This window comes from Ruditapes philippinarum, unplaced genomic scaffold (assembly GCF_026571515.1).
Source record: "Ruditapes philippinarum isolate M1 unplaced genomic scaffold, ASM2657151v2 ctg2151_1_1_1_1, whole genome shotgun sequence".
NCBI lineage: Eukaryota > Metazoa > Mollusca > Bivalvia > Venerida > Veneridae > Ruditapes > Ruditapes philippinarum.
Window position 1 is genome coordinate 78,792 of NW_026858348.1, and position 23,246 is coordinate 102,037.

General features: G+C 31.7%; 1 protein-coding gene across 1 annotated transcript in view; it reads left to right on the forward strand.

Annotated features, from left to right (window-relative positions):
- Nucleotides 1-10,846, forward strand: part of LOC132752919 (uncharacterized) — a 77,129-nt gene extending 66,283 nt beyond the window's left edge. The window contains 8 exon segments of the mRNA XM_060743327.1: nucleotides 2-2,591; nucleotides 3,078-3,392; nucleotides 3,833-3,952; nucleotides 4,427-4,571; nucleotides 7,319-7,461; nucleotides 7,687-7,769; nucleotides 8,413-9,545; nucleotides 9,885-10,846. Coding sequence (XP_060599310.1) covers nucleotides 2-2,591; nucleotides 3,078-3,392; nucleotides 3,833-3,952; nucleotides 4,427-4,571; nucleotides 7,319-7,461; nucleotides 7,687-7,769; nucleotides 8,413-9,545; nucleotides 9,885-10,314 — 4,959 coding nt within the window. The 3' untranslated portion in view covers nucleotides 10,315-10,846.
- Nucleotides 10,847-23,246: the final 12,400 nt, after the last annotated feature.

Here is a 23,246-nt window from a genome sequence, read left to right on the forward strand (position 1 = left end):
TATAGCAGGGGGTTTTATGCAAAAGGTTTTTTCCAACGGCATCCCAAATTTGGTTTTAATGAACGATATCACTGCAGGTACAATGTCAATTGATAGATACCAATCGTCTACGACATTTGTAGAGGTATCTTGGACAGAATTTAGATCAGACATTGATATTATTGACTACGTAATCGGTATAAGTATCCATGACAATGTCATAACAAACGATACCCATACGTGTTCGACATTTTATCGTAATTCAAATGAGTATGCCATTTTTGGTTTATCAAGCGTTGGCTTAGATGAATACAAGAAGGTATCGGGCCTAAAACTAAAACATGGAGATAAGTACTTTGTTACAATTATCGCCAAAGATGAAGCTGGAATGTGTATAGGTATTACAAGCGATAAAATCCTCGTCGACACATCACCACCACGCATCGGATCTCTGTTTGTCAATAATATTCGCAGCGAGACTGTGCTTTTTGCTGATTCAGGTTCAGAAATGAGAGTAAAGTGGATTGATTTCAACGATATCGAATCTGGAGTTATAGCAACAAAAGTGTCTCTTCTTGAATGCAAGAAATGTGGTTATGAGAATGTATCTAATTCAAATTGTATCCCCATAGCCGAGGATATAGTAGAAAATGATAACAAAACTGCTTTCTATGAACTTGAATTGAGTTCACAAAATGTATACCATATAAATTTTACCTTTACAAATGGGGCAAAATTGGTGACAAATGTTTTAAGTAAATCTATTTTAGTAGATACAAGTGTCCCGTTTCCAGGTAATGTGAAGATTGCAAAGAACTGGTTCTCTTTGGATACATTCCAGCATTCAACATCAGAGTTACATGGTTTATTAGCTATTGCATCGACGTCTGATGATTATGCTTGCCCAACACAAAAACATTACTTCCCAAATGCTCAGGATATTGAATTTCATGTATTTTCTGGCGACTTTAGTACAGACTTCGTCAATGTTAACCGTACTGGAGCTTTTCTTGGGATAGGTTATAACGCCGACTTAAGTGAAATGACCAAATCAAGTATCGTGTCTGAACCACTTACTTTGGAAAGAGGTAATTATACTCTCATGGCCCTGACTGCAAATGGAGAGAATATTGTTACAACTGTTGCTCTAATTACTGATAATGTTGCTGTACCGTTGGTCATTAAAGAAAAACCTGTTGAAGTTGAATTTGATGAAAGTATATTTGAAAATATGACGGGCCTTGAAGTTCCTGAATTAAATATCACGGACACAAACACAACATCAACACCAATTACAACTAGAAGAAATCCTGTGTCTTTCGTGCCATTTAATGATAGTATAAGTAGTACGGACACTAACTTTGACACTGAAGAATATGGCTTCGGAGTACATTTTCTAGGATATAAAATTGCAAACAATAAACACTGGCATCATGTGTTCTGGGCTAGAAATAAGTTCACAAACATACAAAGATGGTTCAGCTTTCCATTTGATTTTTCGGCTAAATATCATAAAGTTACAATCCGAGTAGACAAGAAATCAGAATATTTGGAAACAGCTTTAGATCTTACGCTGATTATTGATGGTGAAGAAATTATAAATATAGCTGGTTTCAAATTTTTTGGTGACATGAAAATAACTGTATTGACTTGGAATGAAAATGGATACAAACCACCGATAACAGATATTTACAAGCCGTTTTACAGCGACGCCGTGATTCGCCAGATTGATATACCAGATGAAATGGATAAACTGTGTCGTCATGGTCGAGGATTTTATGACGGGGAAAGTAGTGTAAAAGAGATATGGCTCGGAGTTTCTGACAATAAATTTGAATTCGGCAATGTGCTTCCTTTGTCACTGTATCAACAATATTGCTTCCCTTGCCAAGGGCTATGCGAAACCCTCTGTAAACAGCCATGTGCACACAAAACACTTTATGACGGGTTTGAATTAATTTCTCTTGACTTAAAAGGTTTAGATATGAAATCTAGTAGTGTTGGTGATTCATGCTACAATGTTTCAAGTGATTTAAAATGTAACAGTACAGCGTACTATATGAACGTAAAGGCCGTTAATTATGCAGGCTTAGAATCCTTAGTGTATTCAAATGCCATACAGATAGACCTTACGCCACCGGAATGTGACTATGTAAAGTGTCTAGATCCTGATTATAGTAAAGATGAACCGACACAACATTTAGGATCAAGTTCTACAATCGGTGCATATTGGGACTGTTCCGAGGATGTAAGTCAAATTGAATCATATATTGTACGCATTTTCAATTCTATCAATAATGAAATTGTAATGAACAGTACGTCAGTTCATTTGAAAACAAAAACAGCGTTCAGATTAGAAAATGGTACTTTTAGAGATGGTGAAAACTATGTAGTAGAAGTGACAACGGTAAATACCGCCGGTTTATCTGTTACGAAAAGCTGTAGCGTTCAAGTCAGTTTATTTCCACCGGATACATCTGGTGCGGTAACTACACCACTTTTCACAAATGCATTGTCTGTGTCGGCAGATGCGGATGCACCATATTGGACTACATCACAAACAGAAATAGGAATAGCGTGGCAAGGTGGCAATTCGAAAATAGAATATTATGGTAAGTACATAAAAATGTTAAGCGCAGTTCTGTTACATTTTACTTTAATTTATTTTTAATTTAATAACCTGGCAAATGTTTAAATTCCAATGTCATACCTCTTACAAATCCAAAACTTATAAGACTAGTGTGTGTTTATGATCATTTTAACTACAATACTTGGCAAAACACTATATATTCCTAAAAACCTCTTTTCAACAACTATTTATTTCCAATCTTACAAACAATAAGGTTAACTTGATACATTTAAGTATTACTTCTACTTCAATATTCTTTTTCTAAAAATAACTCAAATCTAGATCCGCCAAGAGCAACAAAAGTAAGATTTTAGTAAAAAAGTGAAAATGCAGAATGAAATTGAACGAATTTGTTCATGAGCAAGGGCAATTCCTTTCACACTCTACCGCCTCAAGCAGAAAAGTTGACTTGTTTTTAATAACTTAATTTCTACTGAGGCAAAAATTTCATAAAACGATATATTGACAGAATGGCAAATTGGAACAACAAGGGACGGACAGGACCTTTTTCCACCAGTGAAAGTTGGGCAGAAAAAAGTTGGATCATCTGCTATTGTCTACGGAAAGCTTGAGTTTGACAGGAGAGCAATAAATAGATCAGTAGCGGAGTTTAGAAATATGACAAGTATGACGCCAGATGAAATACGTAACATAACCGAAACAGATGAGAAGGAGAAGGCTTTCTTTAACATGGAACCGGGTCGCTGTGTACACCAGTCCCTTTATGCTATTGGATTTTCTCACTTAAAAAGTAAAATACAAGGAAAAACTGTTTGTGTCAAACGTAAGTATGATTGATTTTAAGGACTATGTTTCTTCTCTTGATCTTGTTTTATTGCTTTTCGTCATTCGATATATTGTTCCAGATGTGATATTTTCGTTAGGGAAAGAAGATTCACAATATGCATGTATGGCAATATATAAAATGCATTTATATTGACTTTAGAACAAAAATCATTCAACATCAAATAAGGCTTAGTCAAAATTTCCAAGTAAGTTAAGACGATACATATTTAGATTAATCAGCATTCATTCTTTTATTTTATATAATTAATTTTTGTAAGACTCTATCATTCATGAATTCCTACTATTAATACACTCAAATGAATAATCACTCGGAACATCAAAGTACAAAACAAATGACATATGCTCATTTAAGTTTAATTATTATCAATGCAAATCAATGTAAGTTATACAAGTACTTTTTTTTAAATTTGGAATTAGGTGTAAATGATTTATTCTTAAACGGGACGCAAAAGCAGGTCCTGGCTTCAAAACCAAAATCATCAGATAAATGGAGTGCCAGTGTAGTACCTTTGCCACAAATTGCTATTGATGCCAGTCGTATGTATTATACTACTTTTTGTTTTGATATTATATCTACAAATAAAAAAATCGAATATTACTGGCCGGGCAGTCAAATTTATAGACAACCACATAAAATTTAACAAGATTTGACCATTTCTACCCGTAGTCTGCTTTAAGTTAATCAGAATGGGGAATTTAATACCACATGATAAAAAATGACGACAAAAAACCGAGTTTTTTGTCCGTTACCTATATACTGGATTTAGATAAATAATAGTTTTATGTGAAAAGCCATCGTCGGATACCCACGGCCGAACCATTAACATTGATTGCATGTTATGTGACATGTTTATCAATCGTGGGTATCCGACGATGGTGAAAAGCTCGAAACCGAATGTTCCATTCTGAATTATCGGCTGTATCATATTTATAGTTAAAATTAGAAATTCTTTCAAAAAATATGAAAAAGAAATGTAAATATGAAAGTATATGACGTGTCTTTCTTGATAGTTATTACTGGTGGTTTAAGCTTAGGAACTTTAACAAAAGATGATCTGTCTAGTAACTACGGAAGTGCTGCTACTGTGGATTATAAACCTTTCATCAAGGACCCTGAAACTTCACTTGATCAAACGACAAGACTTCTAAGAAACAGGTATATGTACTGATATATTTTATGAGAAATGAAAGAACTATCATTTGCCATGTTTAAAAACATTGAAAACAATAGGAAATAACACTATATTTGTTTGTTTATTTTATGTTCGACTTTTTTAACACATTATGGTGATATTTCAAATGTCGTATGCCTTACCGGCTTTGCCGAAATGTGCACCGGTAACGCGAATTAGCAATCGCCAACGATAAAAATAAAAGCAATCCACATGGTTTCATAATTTACAATGGGAGCTTTATGACTCTTACGACCGAGATTAGTTGTCCCTCGTCTGAGGACTGAGCCATTTACCCATAAATTTGTATGTAACGAATTTGCAGTATCCTGGTGAATAAAAATAAATGGAAAGAATTGTGCGAGCTATACAAGTTGAAGTATTGTATTTAAATAGTTTAAAATGTATTAGCCGTATTGTATATGTACATTGATCAGAATTGATCTGTTTCAAATGAATCTTTAAGGTGACAACAGACACTTTCCGTGGTACTCACATAAATGTCATTTAAACCAACTTATTTTAGTAATAATTATTATTTATTTAATCTTTGTGCATTAAATGTCGTTGATCATCATAAAAAATAACATATTTGAAAAAAATGCCTTTGTAAATGATTGATTTTTAATAAAAATCCTAAAATTTTTAATCGTCCTATCAAAGTCATTTTTTATTTTTTTGTCATCAAACTTTTGGAAAATAAACATACTTATAATATCTTGGGAACCGTGTCTCAAATTTTTTTCTATCTTTTCTCAAAAAATTGTTACGTAACGTCAAACATTTTATACGACTTTTTTCACCATACATATTACGTAATTAAAGATAATTAAGTCGCTGATTGAGCAAAAAAAAAATCCCTGACACGGTTCCCTCCGTAAATAAATTCCCTTTCATGTGCTTTAAACCGCATGTTAATTGCTTGATTATAAAAAAGTTATTGCCGATTCAAAGTTAGTCCGACCCGCATCAAACGAAGTGTCATAAATCGGCTGTTCTCTCTCGGACCCCTACGTTTCACGCTAAATAATTGCATAATACACAAATATCGCACCAGAGAGGGTCACAAGTTGCGGTAACATACTCTAACAACATTTTATGACCCAGTGTCATCTGACCAATTAAAAATTTGCTGATTAATATCAGTTTATTACAGAAATTTCTTCAAATCTTAACGTGATTTACTTTTCGTCTTGGTATCGGTCTCACATGTCACGTGACTTTCGGTAAAATTTGAGGCACTCGGTGGGGGGGGGAATGCGAACGTATTTCGCACCCTTAGCGCGGGGTATTTAATTGTTTCACGTTTGAAGATTATTATTATTATCATCAGCATTATTATTATATTATACCAGTTGTCACTCTGTCTGTGTATTCGTGTATGAATTTCCGTTAAAATATAAAATTAAAATAACAAAAAACTTAGCTTCTGACGGTCTTTTTAAAGTCCATGGTAGATGTACAAATTAGAACGGGATATTATATATTTTTTCCTCCAAATTGATATAAATGCTTGACATATTTTAATGGAAATAAAAGGTATCACTCGATAATTATGATCTGACCTCTTGACATCTATTATCATGAAAATCATTTACGCACGGCATAGAGATCCAGTTTCTACTGGGGTATACAATAATTCCATACTTTGTCCCAGGTTTATTGTACTGTGTTCGATTTACTGGCGAACAATTTATTCAAAGCATACACAGATAATATATATTAATATTTTTTTTTATTGATTCATAGAGAAATAATCATCCTTAAACAATCTAAAATGGTTTAGAAATTTGTCAGGGACACCGTACCGCAAGTCATATAGGCGTTCACATAAAAAAGTTGTCTGTTTTTGTTGTTGTTTTACTTGACATTGTTAGAAAACGAGGTTGAATGTAAAGCAAGCCATTGAATCCGTTCAAAAGTCCATAAACTCAATGTAATATCTATCAGATTAACGGGACAGACAAATTATTTTCACACATTATGGATATTTTAGCAACCATATTTTAAACAACCCCGTGGTCGTGCGATTTGCCGCTATGCTTAATTGTTTATGTTTTATACATTATGTTACGTACATTGGCCGACAATTTCTTATTTTATAAAAAAATGCTAAATAAAAGGTAGACGATATTCATAAAAGATGTACGGTATTTGAACGATACATGAATTACGAGTAGTATGGACCAGTATGGACCGGTAATTCACGGATATATGGAACTACCGATTTCCCTCATTGATGCCTCAACAGGGGGCGGAGCGTTCTCGATAATTGACAGGTTACGCGAATAGCAGATAAAAATGGTACAGGTACCGTTTAAAACGTTTAAAAACACATTTTTTGGACTAACTGCTTCCAAACTTAAATCACGAATGTGTTCAGAAATGGTTGATAAATCTACTAAGCAAAAAATCTCATTTTAGGTATTTTCAGTGATAATTGACTCCGTTGTCACCTTAAGAAACTATAAAATTGCATCATAATATAGGAGCAGAAATCGATAAATCCTGATCATATTTTCACGTAAATTGTATTTACTTTTTTTTTCAAAATTAACTACAACAAATATCTGTTCATTACAAAATTGCAACATTATCTATCTTGAAATGTTGTTTTGTTTTTTGTTGCTTTCTGTTGTTGTTGTTTATTGCTATAATTTCTGGATTAACCTTTAATTATTTTTAATTAGAAAAATCTTATACAACAGTTGTTATATTCTTGGCTTTCCAGGATTAAAAAGTTGTGTAATACGACATTCTTTGTATCACCGTCTCCATTGGCTGAATACGAACATATAAGGATAAATATAACCGTACCTGATGGATGTGAGAAAGATCCAGATAACCAACCTGCTTTAATGTTCTGGAATTTCGGTAACTGTTATTTAAACGCGATTAGGTTTTCGTATATTATAAATATATTGCAAAGTTAACTGTTTTTCAGTCAAACCAAATTTTGTTTTGATCTCATTTTAAACTTTATAATAATTTACCTTTCTGGATAAGAAATTTGTCTTGGTTTTAGAATTGTTGATTAAGACAAACAGAATTATTATTTGCTTCTCTATACGGATGTTATATATATTGTATATTTTTCAGACAAGGAGCAGTGGGTTCATGTAGACGAAGGATGCAGGGACCATTTGACAGCTGTAGTGTCTTCTAATGTTTATCTCACTGAGGTATGTTTGGTCTGTGCTGTATATCTTGATGTTAATAGGTACATGTACATGAACAAGAACAAATGACCTCCTCGTTTTAAGAACCGTTTTATAAACAAAATTCTTTATGGACTTCAGTAAAAATATGAAATACTATACACGGAACGATATTTATTAGTGTTTTTCTAGGGCTCCAAATTCTTCAAATTTTCTGGACACTTAAATCCTTGGACTGTGAGTGGTCAATGCAGTTTGCGGGTACATGTGACATTTGCTGGAACAAATTCGCATTTGTTTATCGTTATCACCGTAAAATGGTACAGACCGTTAAAGCTCGCATGCAAACAAATTTATCGCGGAACAATAGAAAATTATTCATCCATCGCTTGATCAACGTAAAATGACGTGTAAAGTATATCTTAAATCATAAACTGACGTAAAAAACATGAAAAAAACGGGAATAATGTAGAACATATATTTTCCCAGGTTAAATACCAAAATAGGGAGAAATATTCTGCGGATTTTTATTCTGTGATGCTAAAATGACTGCAGAATACACAAAAATAAGTCACCGCAAAACAAAAGAACATGTCCGTTCAAGTGTATACACAGTTAGCTTAGTTAGCTTAAAGGTACTTTGAATCTTAATTAATTTATATTTCAGATATGCAAGGCAAGTACGGAGACAACATCCTTAACAAAGAGAGCTTCGACATTTATATACAAGTATCCAAGACTCTTTGCTCTTTCTCACATTTCTCGCAAATTTCCAGATAACCCACCAATTATATTGACTGATGTTCTGTACCTTACAGAAGATACTTCTAGTGAACTGCACATAAAAACTGTTGATTTAGAAAATGATACTCTTGTATTCGAAATAACAAAAGACCAATCAAACGTGGTTTGTGAAATTCAAGAGACAAGTGGTTTGCTCAATTGTACACCTTATGAAGAATTTAATGGCGAAGACTCTATTACGGTTAAGGTTACGGAGACAGGTCTTCCAGATTACGAGGAAGTTCTTGTCAATGAAAAGATAATAACTCTGAATATATTAGAAGTTCCAGATAGAACGGATAGGTACTTTATTGATTCGAATAGTATAATTTATTCAGATATTCGACCCTCCATGACAATGACTTTCATCCTCAATGCAAATCAATCAACTTCATTTTACGCTGGAAAAATTTTGTTGGCAGATGTTGACATAAATGAAGAGTTTGAAGTCAAAGTGAACTTTAGTCCTCTTGGAAACTCAACATACGAACTTGTTAATGCGAATAGTTCTTATATTGATTTAGAGAATATTACATCAAAGTTATACAAAAGCTTACGGGCATATGACGTTAGTTTTGAATTTTCTCCAGAGGTCAGTGGCAACATGAGTCTGCAATTCATCGCAAAACTAGCAGATAGCAGTTTTACCCCATCTGTAACAGTGCAGTTATTCATTTTGAATAATCCGTGTGTTTATGGTCAGTGCAGTTCGCTTACGAGTGTAGGATGTGACGACATACTACGATCCATATCATTTACAGATTTCCAGTGTGTGTGTTTCCCTGGATATGGGGGTCAATGGTGCCAGACTGAAACAAATGAGTGTCAGTGGGAACCATGCGCTCTGATGTTTGACTGTGAAGATTTAATAAACGACTATAAATGTAACATCAACATACCAAAATTAATGGCCATTTTGATATGTTCAATACTTGCTGTTGGAGGGGCGTCTATTCTGATTTGGAAGTTCATATATAGGTTCAAAACTTATAACGTCAACAAAGTAGCTCCTAACACGTAAGTAATATCTGAAAAACAAAATACGTCTAGATAAAAAATTTGTAGGCAAAAATTATTTAGGTTTCTTAACTGTAATCAAGAATACAATGTTAAGCACGCAAGCGAATATTGGTCCTTAAGCAAAGTTATTTTGTTCAATACTAATTCCACAAACGTTGTTAGATGATATGTAAACTACTTTCATCTTTTGCCAAGTGCTATTATGAGCGGGGATTTCGTTAATACAAGATATGTTGTTTCTTTGATAATGCACAAATTCATAGTAACTTTATATGTTTTAAAATATGATGTTATTTGTGAGTAGATCTTAATTGAACTTGCTTTGTTCTTTCGAAGAGTTGATCTAAAGAGCTTAGAGATTAACGAGACATTTGAGATGGACGAAGAGCGGCCTACAACAAGTGCTTCAATATTTCTAGAATCTGCTCGATCAGGAACAGCTGCAGCTTTAACATTACTGGACGATTCCATCAATGTTTCTGCAATTACATCATTTACAACAGCGCCAGGTGTAATGCTTCCTCCACACCATACAATCAAGCACAAGGGGTTAAAATCTTCAAAACCCTCGTTTAGACCGGGTCAGTTGCTGCTGTCTTATCCAAGGGAAGTCATAGAAGCGAAGAACACGTCATTGAGTACAAGTAAATTGGCGTTCAAGACCCATGGAGATCCATATGAGTTTGATGATTCCTCCCAACGGACATCTGAATCACGGAATACCGAAGTAATTAGATTATCTGCTATTGATATCAAAAAGATATAGATATGACGTTTTAGGACATGATTTGCTTTACATTTATATGTTGATATGCTTTATTGTTTGGTTTCATTTATCTTTGTTAGAAATGCTCTACGCTGTTTTTCCAATGATATGTGATTGATTGAGTTTGTTAGTGTTCGTTTACTGAAATATGTTGCTGATTTTTTCCTTGTTATGATACTACATGCATGTTGTTTATGTCAAAAGGAATGTGAAAATAGGTCTGCAGTAATTTCTTAATATTAATGATGCTTTTGCAAGGGAAACATAGGTGACATTATTTTACTTCAACAATATTTTCATTAATCATTACGAGTAGTAAATATACATAAAACTCCGCTAAAAACTAGCAAAATTTTAGAAACGTGTTCTTTACTTGATAGTATGCATTTGAGAACTATATAATATAGTTAGTGAAAACATTTTTTACGGCACTTCATTGTACGTAATATTTTGTGTGTGTTTGTACAAATACAACGATGCATCTTTTTATGTTGCTATTTGTTATCGCTTTGCATAATTTAGAGTATTAAAATGTATCCATACGAGTTACCTTCTTGGTTCTTAATATTCGTTTAAAGTGGTGAGCTTTTATGAGAAATTTATATTTTTTAGAGAAAGAAATGATAGGTTTTATCTGGCTGATCACCATTTTACTTCATGGAGACGATAACGTATCATTGATTAACACCCTGATTATCGTCTTGTTACGTTGCAAGCGATTAGAGTGGCAAAAATAATATCCGCAAGAAACAGTTAGGCCTACATTTCATTGAAAAGAATTTGATCCTTTTTGAAACCAATTTGCCAAATAGCTTGCTGACTTTCGCTACATAACGACAATAAATAACTTGTAAAGAAAATAAAGTAACATGTGCAATTAAATGAGTTCAAACACAGTTTAATATGTTGGAGAACTGTTAGATAATGCGTTATAATCGCTTGAAGGCAGTAACCAATTTGTCATAATTCAGAAACTCAAAGCTGAGCAGAGACTCCAATATTAAATTATAATTTGCGCTCTGTTTTAAATGAAGTACATTGCTTACCATATTTTATCGCTATATAGTTCTTTGTGGTTTTAGACGATGAAATAAAATTAGCAACATAAAAAATAGAAATCATAATTAAGATTATTCAAGATTTATAGTATATCATTGTTAACACTGACGTCAACCATTATCAGATAGAATGTATTCTATCCCGAACATAAATCTAAGTTTTAAAAACATTTTTTCTACCATTTTTGATTTTGCAACAAATGTTAATTTGACTACAAACCAATTAAGTGTTTGAAATCTTTTCTATTTTTCACCTTCAAAAACAACAACAACAATCGCATTATCGCACTATCGCCATCGCATTGTCGCACTGTCGTTATCGCATTGTCGACTATCTCCTTCCGTTGGGCAGTTCTAAACTGCCGACGAATATGCTGACGGTGTAGAATATGTGAAAATAATTTATAACATTTAATTTACAAACATTGTAAAAAAGTTAAAAAGAAATTTACGTCAACACATATTTTTTTCTATATTTCTAACATAAGTGGTCAGCAATTTTCACTATAAGATTAATTGAACAGGAGATCCTACTATAAGTTTAACTGGTCAGCATATTGTACTATAGCCAACTGATTCCGCTGGTGGACATAACGAGACAATGTGTTCCAATGTTGAAAAACACATCTATGCATTATATTTATTCCGGGAAAATACTTACTGTTTTTTGTTGTTTTTTGTTTTTTGTTTTTTTTTAAGGAAAACATGCAAAGTTCGATTTACCAACTATCTGCTGGAAAGTAGTGGGGGATTAAGAATAACTAACTAACTACCAAATTGGCGCTCCTTTAGATTTTTATCAATATCTAAGATGGAGCCATTTTTGGTACTTGGTGAACATAGCGCTTTTATATTTCTGAAAGATAGAAACTAAATATGATTAGATAAAAAAAACATTTAAGATATACTAGATTCTGCCTGTGCCCACTTGTTTTATATATAGCCAAAGTGATGCTAGCTTAACCCTGAGAAACTGCTGATGTACAGAGGAAAATGTACAGAGGAAAATTTGCTGTGATATTTTGTGTTATTTTCAATGTAAGTATAATTGCTTTTTAATTTATGCCATATTTTCTTCTTATACTATATGGTCAGCAGACAACGTACGGCGCTTTAGTTACACATGTATAGTAGAATCTGCTGACCAGTTAACTTATTAAGCATTTTGTGAAAAATGGCTGCTTTCATTGAAAAACCTCCTATTACACAAGTTTAAATTGCTACTACAAAATATGTTCTTATACTGATTAAACTTGGCACACATACTTACTGGACCATAGCATTTGTATCTTAATTTCCTGTTACCATGGAAACGAGCGGACATTTCAAAATCACTAAGTTGTGTTGATTTTTTCCGTCAAAGCTGCAACTTCGAGAGTGAAGCGCTTTTCAGCGTTGGTTACACGTTACCTGAAGATCGACCTGTTGCCATTTTGAGCCTCTCACAAGTCCAAATTTTGTTTAGAGTTGAGTGAGGGCGACAGTCCCCCTTCAAACCCCCATTGCGGAAGAGAACACACACACACACACACACACACACACACACACACACACACCCTTTGGCACCCCGATGTATTTGAGGCCTCAAAAGGGTATGGGGGAGAAAAGAGGTGAAAACACGTCTATATAAGGTAAAGGGTTAAACACATAGTAAAATCTGTTGATCAGTTACACTAACAGTGAAAATTGTTGACCAATTAGATATATAGAGAAATATGTTATTTTGCCGTGAATTTCTTATTTATATTGACATGTAAGTAAATATAAAATATTCTACATCTCGCAAACCAATTTAAACCACTGCTGAGAAACTAAAATATAAAAGAAATTGCTTATGTGATTTTTGTTGTATTTTCTTCATATTCTATTTGTTCAGAAGATTTCTTTAACATACTGTACATCATGTGAAAAACTGCTGACCAGTTAAACGTATAGTAGGATGATCGATCTGCTGACTAGTTAAACATGTAGAAGAATTTCATGACCAGTTGAACTTATAGCGAAAATTGCTGACCACTTATATTAGATATACAGAGAAAATTAAGTTTAGACGTATATTTCTTACTTTTTCGCACCGTTAGTATATATATTAAATTCTACATCTACAATAGAAATAGCAGTATTTTAAATTGAGCAAAGCTGACCAGTTAGATTTAATAATGAACTATATTTAGAATTATAGAGAAAAATTTATGTATTAGAAATGAAAAGCGTATTTTCTTCACTACTGCAGGTGACTTATTTTCCGTATTTTCACTTGTGTCTTGCCAGACTACTTTCTTTCAGATTCAGCCGATATACAAAATTTAAGGGCAAGTCTTTCAAATTGTAGATATATTGTCAAAAATAAAAAAGTAAATGATAACACCGCATCTCATGAAATATTTATTTTCTTACCACTCGATAAAAATAAATCATTTATTTATAATGAGTCTATGACATCTTGACCCCTTGACACTTCGACCCCTTAGACATCTCGATCCATGAAACTTAGACCCCTAAGACACTTAGACCCCTTAAATTGACTGGACTTTTCGACCCCTTATTCTTTAATGTACTTGAAGACGTTCACTTCGAAAACATAATGTGCATAAAGACGTAAATATAGATGAAATGTTAATTTGTTTACAAGTTAAGTATTTTATATAAGGAATAGAAAGACACGCACTACATTTAAACAGAAAGTATAATATATTATGTATAAATGTATACATATCAGATATAACAGTTATTGCAATATAAATTGTAAACCGTTACGATTTTTTATGATATAAATATCTATCAGTCATTTGTAATTCACCATATTGTCATTATGTCAATGTGCACTTGTTAATTCCTATTTATCGAACTACAAATATCCGGAAATTTTAGGCCTATTGGTTCTTTTTTAATAAAAAAAAAACATGTACGTGTGTTGTTATTCATGAAATAAAAATATATTTTCGAGGACGTTAGTATGAAATTAATTAAGTATCGAGAACTTTTCTATCGTTACAAATAAAAAGTCAATCGTATCAAAATAGGAAAATTAACCAAAAACTTTCGAAAATTAATACAAACTCAGGTCAATATTGCCAAACAATAAGTGCAAGTAAAACATCTAGACCCCTTGACTTCTCGACCCCTTACGATATTAAGATGACTTCTTGACACTTAGACCCCTTTTAACATGACTCTTCGACCCCTAGTGGGTAAGACATTTCGACCCCTATCTCTATTTTTGTACTTTAGAATACAGTAACAGATACTTCGAGAAATAATTTAATGTTAACAGCAAATATTTAAATTATTTTCATAAAAGTATCCGATTAAATATTGAAAACATAAGGTAAAACAATAATTTAGCATTGTTTTTTATTCGTTTAATGTTATAATGTTACATAGAATTGTAAGATGGCTACATAGCAGTTATAATAGAACAGAACAGAACAGAACAGAACATTTATTTTATTAGATTTGTACCATAAGTACATCATCGTAACATATTTACAAAATTAATACATTTACATGTAATATAATACAGTCACATGAAAAACCAGTGTTTTTAATCACAAATCGCAATAACACATACATTACATTTACACATTTACATTTAATAAAATTACAAATACATAATATAATCATGATACTTTAAGCATACAATTTCATCGTTTTTTATTCTAAGAGGATGGACTTAAATATGTGTAGCAGATGCTCTTAAAGTCATAGCACGTTTAATATAAATAGCTAAATTTTTAAGAATTGTTCTTTTATCATTTTTTAATAGTTCTACAAATTTAAACATGCTTGGTTTTACATAATAATACTTTTTTATATATTTTTTCCTTAAATCAATATAACATGGGCAAATCAAAATAAAATGATATTCGTCTTCAATGTCGTGCTTATTACAGTATATACAATAACGTTGATTTCTATCGATTCTTTGTGTACTGTATCGACCCGTTTGAATTTTCAAAGAATGTGAGGATAACCTTAATTTTGTTAAATAACATCTTAAATTGCAAGGCAAAATATCCAAGTATTTTTCGTACTCAAAATTACTTTTGACATGATTATATACTTCTAAAACAGGACTGTTTTCTTTATTTACATGCCACCCTTGAACAAAATTATCGATAATCCGTTGTTTAAAACATAATATAAAAGTCTTTTCACAAACAGTTTCAGGCGAATCCCACACATATGCAAAACCATAATCATATAATATATAATTTATGTTAATATAAAATGATTGGGCGTGAGATATCAAATTAGACCCCTAACTAAAAGTGAAGGAATTATGATAATGATTATAATGAAAATGCGCGATTTGTGCATTGCGTATTTATTCATATCTACAAGTTTGTAAAGATTTAGTTTATATTTATGTGACAAACACTTACATGTTATATTGGCGATGAATTATTTTACATGTCTACTTAATTTAGTGTATATATTCAATTGACTTGTCAAAGTAGCAATGATCTCATTTTATGGTATTTACATTATGAATTAATTAAAAAAACAACATACCAGTCAATCAATAAATGGTTGTTATTTTAAAGCGATCTTCATGTTTTCGATTAATTTTAATCTAAACGTATTTCGAAAATTACATGTACTATATTTTACAACTATAATGTAAATTATAATATTTAGAAATTGCAGTTATATTAACAAAAATAATATAGTATCATCTAGTTCTTATATAATTTGTATCATTAAATAATAAGTTAATCTCCAAAATGTTTTATTACATCTCAAATTTCATATACGCATTTGTTCTCATAAATTGAGTGAAATATTGCCATAATAAGCTTCCAAAGCAATAATTTCGACAACAACAAGTTAAGAAATTTTATTTAAATATTTTTTAATTCATACTTTTCTTTTAACCCTTTATTATTAAAGGGTGGGGAAAACCCCTGCCCAATAAACATCACCATTTTCACGGGTAATTAATTATCGGGAAATTAACACCCGGAAAACTTTTCTGCAAATCCCCAAAATTTTTTTTGTTGCCAAAAAAAAACATTTAGCGCATTCGTTTTTTAAAGGAATTTTATACATCTTTAAAATTTAAATTTTTTAAAAAAATATATATAAAATTACAATTTTTTGGGCATACTTTAAAAGGGCCGGCACAACACAAAGGTTTTACCATTAATACACATTTCATTAGTAAACCATAAAAAAAAAATGTATCAAAAACACAAAAAAAAATAAAAAAAAATTTTTAAAGGGAAGGGGGAAAAATAAAGAGAAAAAAACAAAACACTTGTATTCAAATACACCCTTGAAAAAAAAAGTTTGATCCCGTTTTTTGGCCCCCCGGTTCGAGTAAATAATGTCGGGTTTCAATTAAACTTTCCATCAGCCCCTTTTTTCGGGTAAATATGTAACGGGGAAAAAGGGTTTTCCGAACACAAGAAAATTTTGATGTTTCAACACATCATTATTTCTTTATTAAAAAATAAATGTTAATAGAATACCTCACAAAAACCAGTCCCACAAAAAACCATTTGTCTGTATTTCTCGAATAAAACTAAAAGGGGTACAAAAAACCTTGGGGGAATGATGGGTTTTAAAAATTTTTGTAATATGTTTTTATTATGAAAACAAGGGGAAAAGCATAGGGTTGACAGGGTCTTTTGGGTCTATAGAAAAGATATTTTAAAAATTTTTAAATCTTTGGGAAAAAATGTACCTTTAGAAACCCTTTTTAAATTTGATATTCATTTTAAAATTTTTTGTTAACTCCAATTAATAATACTTAAAGAGATTTTTGTAAAAAAATTATTTCGGGTTTTAAAATTTAATTAAAAGCTTTTAAAAAAAGTAAAAGAAAAAAAGCTCCAGTTTTGACAAATTCCATATTAAAATTTTTCTGTCATTTTTTTTCGGTTCGGATGGGAAAATTTTCCTTCCCGAGGGACCCCCCCATTGGGGGGAAAACAAATTTCCCCGAGTTACCCCCATGGGGGGGTGCCGAGGAGGATTTTTTCCTCCAACCGAAAACAAAATTAATATTTTTCTTGCATTTTTCTACCATTTTCCCATTATTTTTTAAAATTCTTTTCTTTTTTTTAAATAAAATTTTAAAATTTAAAAACCGAAAACTATTTCTTTCACAGCGTATAATTAAAAAATCATTCATAAGGGTAAAATGAGGAAATTTTTAAATTGTGCCTTTTGTATACACCGATTTTGGAACCCCCCCACAAATGAAATTTTCCGGGGCAGGGGAAAAACTAAGGGAAACCCCGGGTTAAATATGCAAAATAAAATATCTGTCATTTTTTTTGGGGTTGGGAATGGGAATATCCGCCCCAGGTGACCCCCCCATTGGCGAAACGAGTTTTGCCATTACCCCCCAGGGGCGGCCGGAAGGAGGGATTTTCCATCCAAAACCGCAAACATTTTGTAGAATTTTTTTCTTGCATATTTACCATATTCCATTAATTTTTAATTTTTTCATCTTTTTTTTTCCCAATAAAAATTTAAATTTTCTTAAACAACCGAAAACTATTTTTCATTCAACAGCTTTAGGGAATTAAAAAAATTATTAAAACCCGGAAAAAATAGGGTCATCTTTATCTTTCCCCTTGTACAGCACGCGACTAATCGGGAACCCCCCCATGCCAGAAAATTTTCCCGGGGGGGTTTAAAAACAACGGAAACGCCAGTCTGATATGCAAGAAGAAGTGTTCAAGAATGATATTGCCATCTCTTTTTTTGCATATACTTTTTAATGTCTGTTATCAATCTAGAAAGACACCGTCAGATTGGGGTAAAGGATTGTTAAACCCAATACCTAAGCCTGGTGTGGCATGTCTACGACAACCATTGAATTATAGAGGGATAAATCTATCATCAACCATGTGTAAATTGTATTGTTCTATACTTAATGAAAGGCTGTCAATGTGGCTTGATGAAAATGAGAAAATTGTAGATGAACAAAATGGCTTTCGAAAGAAGCGTAGTACGGTTGATCATATATCATCTCTTTCTTCTATCATTGAATCACGTATAAAGAAAAAACAATCCACATTTGCAGCCTTTATAGATTTTAGGAAGGCTTACGATTTTGTCAATTTGAAAAACTTAACAATATTCGTGTTAAAGGAAAGATGTACAATGCTATACAGTCAATTTATAGTAATGTTTCTTGTTGTGTAAAAGTAAATTGAAAACTTTCTGATTAGTTCAATGTGAATCTTGTGTTAGACAGAGGTGTATTTTATCTCAAATATTGTTTTTTTCATCAATGATTTAGCTATCAAAATCAAAGGCTTTGCGAATGGGTATTGACATAAGAAGATGGTGAAAAATTGTCAATTTTTACTTTTTGCTGATGATATATAGTATTATTATCCTCTAATGAACTGAACCTCCAAGAAATTTTAAATTGCCTATCAAATTGGTTGTAATGAAAATAAGATGACTATAAATGATAAGAAAAGTAATATTGTTTATTTTAGAAACGTTATCTACTAGTAAGACAGATTTTTCAGCTTTTCATGTAATAATGCTAGATTGGATATTGTAGATAATATGTCTATCTTGGCTTGGTTCTTACTAAACATTTAAATTATAATATTACTGCCAAATTTGTATCACAGGCTGCTAGTAGAGCCGTTGGGTGTTTAAAATAGCCCCAAAATTTAAGCTTTTAGAGGCATTGCGTCATCATGTATAAATTAAAAAAAGCTTTATTGACTTCAATGGTTGTGGCCAGTTATAGCATATTTGGTGCTTTCCATTTGGGGGACTATTGGAAATTCTCTGTGTTATAGAAGCTGTGGAAAACGCGCTGTGAATTTTTTAGTACAGGAAAATACTCACTCCAAGCTCTGCTGTAGCCGGTGATATGGGTTGGGATCCAGTTTATGTTAAACAATTGAAATGTGTTTTGGTTAAACTTTTGCGTGTAAATTGTCAAATATGAATCAAAACAGAGTAAATTTTCAAGATTATCAAAATACTTTTTATAACCTTGCAAGTAGAAATTGTAGCAACTGGCATTTTAGGATTAAAAACCTCTTTATAAAATTTGGTTGTGTAGATTGTAGTGACTGTACATTACCACTGATTAAAAATCTAGTTGTTGATACAATTGTGAAGAATGCAATGGATGTATTGATAGATGAATGGACAAGGTCCGGTCATTGTATATTTAGTAAATATGGTGATGGAAGAAACAAATTAAGGTTATATCAGAAATTTAAGTTTGATTTTGAACAGGAGCACTATGTCAATAAAATTATGTCTTATCGCCATAGATCAGCATTGGCTAAATTTAGCTGTGGTGTTGCACCAATCAGATTGGAGAATTTGCAGATACGAAAGATTAAATGTTAACGATAAGTATGTCCTATTTGTAATAATGGCATCGAAGATGAGATGCACATATTATTACATTGCCCCCAGTACACAGATATTCGCAATAAATTATTTGAAAATGCTGCTGAAAATTGTACTTTGTTTAATTCTTATAAATTAATGATATTGCCAAGCTATGCTTCCTCTTGTCAAATGATGATATTGTCAAATATACTGCTAAATCCTGCTACGAAATACTTAATGTTAGAAGAGATTTTTTGTACCTATAAATATATTTGTTAATTGCTTCATTTTAGGTGGAGGGTGAGGATACACATTATTAATTTCAAAATTTTGAAGTTGATGATGTGTGTGTCTCACCTACTGCCTAAAATGAACATTTTAATAGCAAAAGAACTTTTATTGTATAAATGTTATAAATGTATTTTTAAAACAACTAGAAAAATTTTATCTTCCTGTTTTGATAATCATCAGTGACCAGTACATACATGGTCTGACCATGAGTGATATATGATTTTGTAAGACATTTTTTTATTATGCGCAATAGTGCCACATTTACAAAATTCAGTATTTTATTAACAAATTTCGTATGGCAGATTTAAGTTGAGGTCAGTGGTTGTTATCAAACTTTTAGAAGGAATTTATAAAGACAAAATATAATAAGTATGTATAGATGATTTTAGTACATTTATAAGGAGACAACCATTTAAGGTTCAGTACAGTAATGAGATTTCATTCTTCCATTTTAATAATTAACAATTCCCTAATGTTATTACTCATACAGTTCTGTTGTAGTATAAATATTAGTACATTTTTTAATTATTTTAAGTGTAACATTCAATGCTTGGGAATATTCTGTTGTTTACTTGTAAATGTCTTAGAGATATTATGATGTGTTTCATATTGACATGTAAATGTGTAATTATGTAAATAAGGGAGGTTAATCTACAGTAGATATTATAGATCTCTGTTAATATGGGACTGTGGAGTTGCCCCTCTTATAAAACTATACCAGTTTGTTATAATTCTTAAAAATGGCTATTTCAATTTTCTTATTATACTTTTAATTTTAATGTATAGATCAGGACTATAATAGATAAATATAAATCTGTCCGCCGCCTTTGAATGTATGCCTATGAATATGTTTATATATTTTAATAAAAATAATTAAATTATATGTGACGTATAACAATTCCTTTCCCAATCAGAAAACCCCGTTAACATAAAATGCAGCTGCTGTTTATTTGGCACAACAACAACAATTTGGTGATTGGCAGAATGTTTATCACGGGTGTTAAGTACCGATAATTAAATTACCAATGACACGTGGCTGATGTTTATTGGTCGAAATGTCTTACCCACTAGGGGTCAAAAAGTCATGTAAAAAGGGGTCTAAGTGTCAAGGGGTCTAGAAGTCATCTTAATATCGTAAGGGTTCGAGAAGTCAAGGGTCTTAATGTCTTACTTGCTTTATAATAAAAAAAAAACTTTATAATAAAAAAAAACTTAAATAACCTCTATGTACAGTACTACTGACCAATTAAATATTTTAACATCTATTAAATGTCAACATACCATCATTTTTATTTGAAATCTTTCGACTTTTTGTTATAGTTTCACACAGTTTATTACATTTTCTGTGTATTTTTATATAAGTGTTTCCCCCTAGCTTTTGATGTAAAATATTAATTTTAATTAAGTTATAATTTTATTTTGGCGTTTTCAGTATACAAAAAAAGAAAAAGAAACAAAAAAATAGAAAAGAAAAAATACAAGAAGAAAGAAAAGTAAAATTATTTCCAAATATTTTATACCGTCAGCTTATTCGTTAGAGTTTATAACTGACCACCGGAAGGCGATAGTCGACAATGCGATAATGCGGCAATGCGGTAGTGCGATGACGACAATGCGATAGTGCGATGGCGACAGTACGATAGTGCGATGGCGACAATGCGATAGTATTATCGCACTATCGTAACGTCGCCATCGCATTATCGCACTGTCGTCATCAAGTAATCGCATTGTCGCCATCTTATTATTGCATTGTCACCATCGCACTATCGCATTATCGTACTGTCGTCATCGCATTATCGCACTGTCGCCATAGCATTGTCGTCCAACCCCAAAGTGCGTTAAACTTTGCACCGCACTTTGGGGTCCAACGCAATTTTTGGGTCAAAATCGAGAAATTGACCCCAAAGTGATATAATATGCTACATATCAACGCACTTTGGGTTCCAGAGGTCTAAAGTTCTGCTTAAAAACTGAGTACTGACTTATTTTCGATCTGCGACATTGAAATATTTGAGGTGTAGTTCAAGATGGTGGTCAATACTTTATGATGCAATTCGAAAAAAAAAATAATTGAGTAAAAAGATACATTTTTATGGTATTAATATGGCATCATCAACTTTGAAACATTTTATTTAATTTGTTATTCGTGTTTAGTAAAGATGCAGAGGAATTATAAGTTACAAATTAGATTTTATGAATTATTCAATTGATTGATAATTTTAAAAAAAAAAATGATAAAGAAAAATACAAATGTACATGTACATGGCTTAAGAATAAACAATATAATATATTGAAAGATTAACCATAATTTACTGACTTTTTCCAGTTAATTTTTGACTTATAATCGTCGTTCAATATGACAATTAAATTCTTAAAATTTATTTTACAATTTTAATAAAAAAAAGTAGTAAACGTAAAAACTCAGTATTAAAATAGCACATAAAACACAAAAAAAAGAAAGAAAAAGAAAACAAGATTCATAAAATATGTAAAAAAATATCAAAATAGATATTACAATTATTGTATAATAAAACAATTATGCTCAACATGATCAATGTGGTAATATAACCAGTGTAATATTGTTACTAATATGAACAGATACCTTAAGAGGGGGTCTTCGCTAATAGCGATAACATAATAAGGGACAATACACCAGTGTGGTGTTGATCATGCCTTACACCAGGGTCTTTCAAATATTTGAAAGATCCTGCTTACACAAATGGATTATAAATGACTTATATATCCGTTGCTATTAATAATCACGATATTACATTTATGACCTTAAAAAAATAACAATTATAATATAATATTATATATGAATATCACATCATATTCAATGGTCAATAATTGTATAATGTACGGTAAACCAAAAATCGTTTTGTTTTTTTTCATTGTCCAAGTCACAATACATACTTATTTTATTTCTGTAAATTTTATTGACGACGCCGGTGGAAGGAGCTGTTATTATTAACAGCTAGTTAATGTCAAGTTGTTTTAATTACTTTTATTTTGATTCGTAAAATTCAAGTAAACATATATGTTGTTATATTTGTATTTAATAACTTTATGTAAAAACCATGTGCATTGTGATATTATTTTCACGAAATTGCAGGCTCTTAACGCTTTATTGGCAATACTAAAACCCGGATTTCGAATATCGTTGTGGTCTACATTGATGCCGTATTCTTTTTCATTCATTTATATATTTTCAAAATTTTCCTACAAGAAGAACGTTCACCTGCAAATGAGTATTAG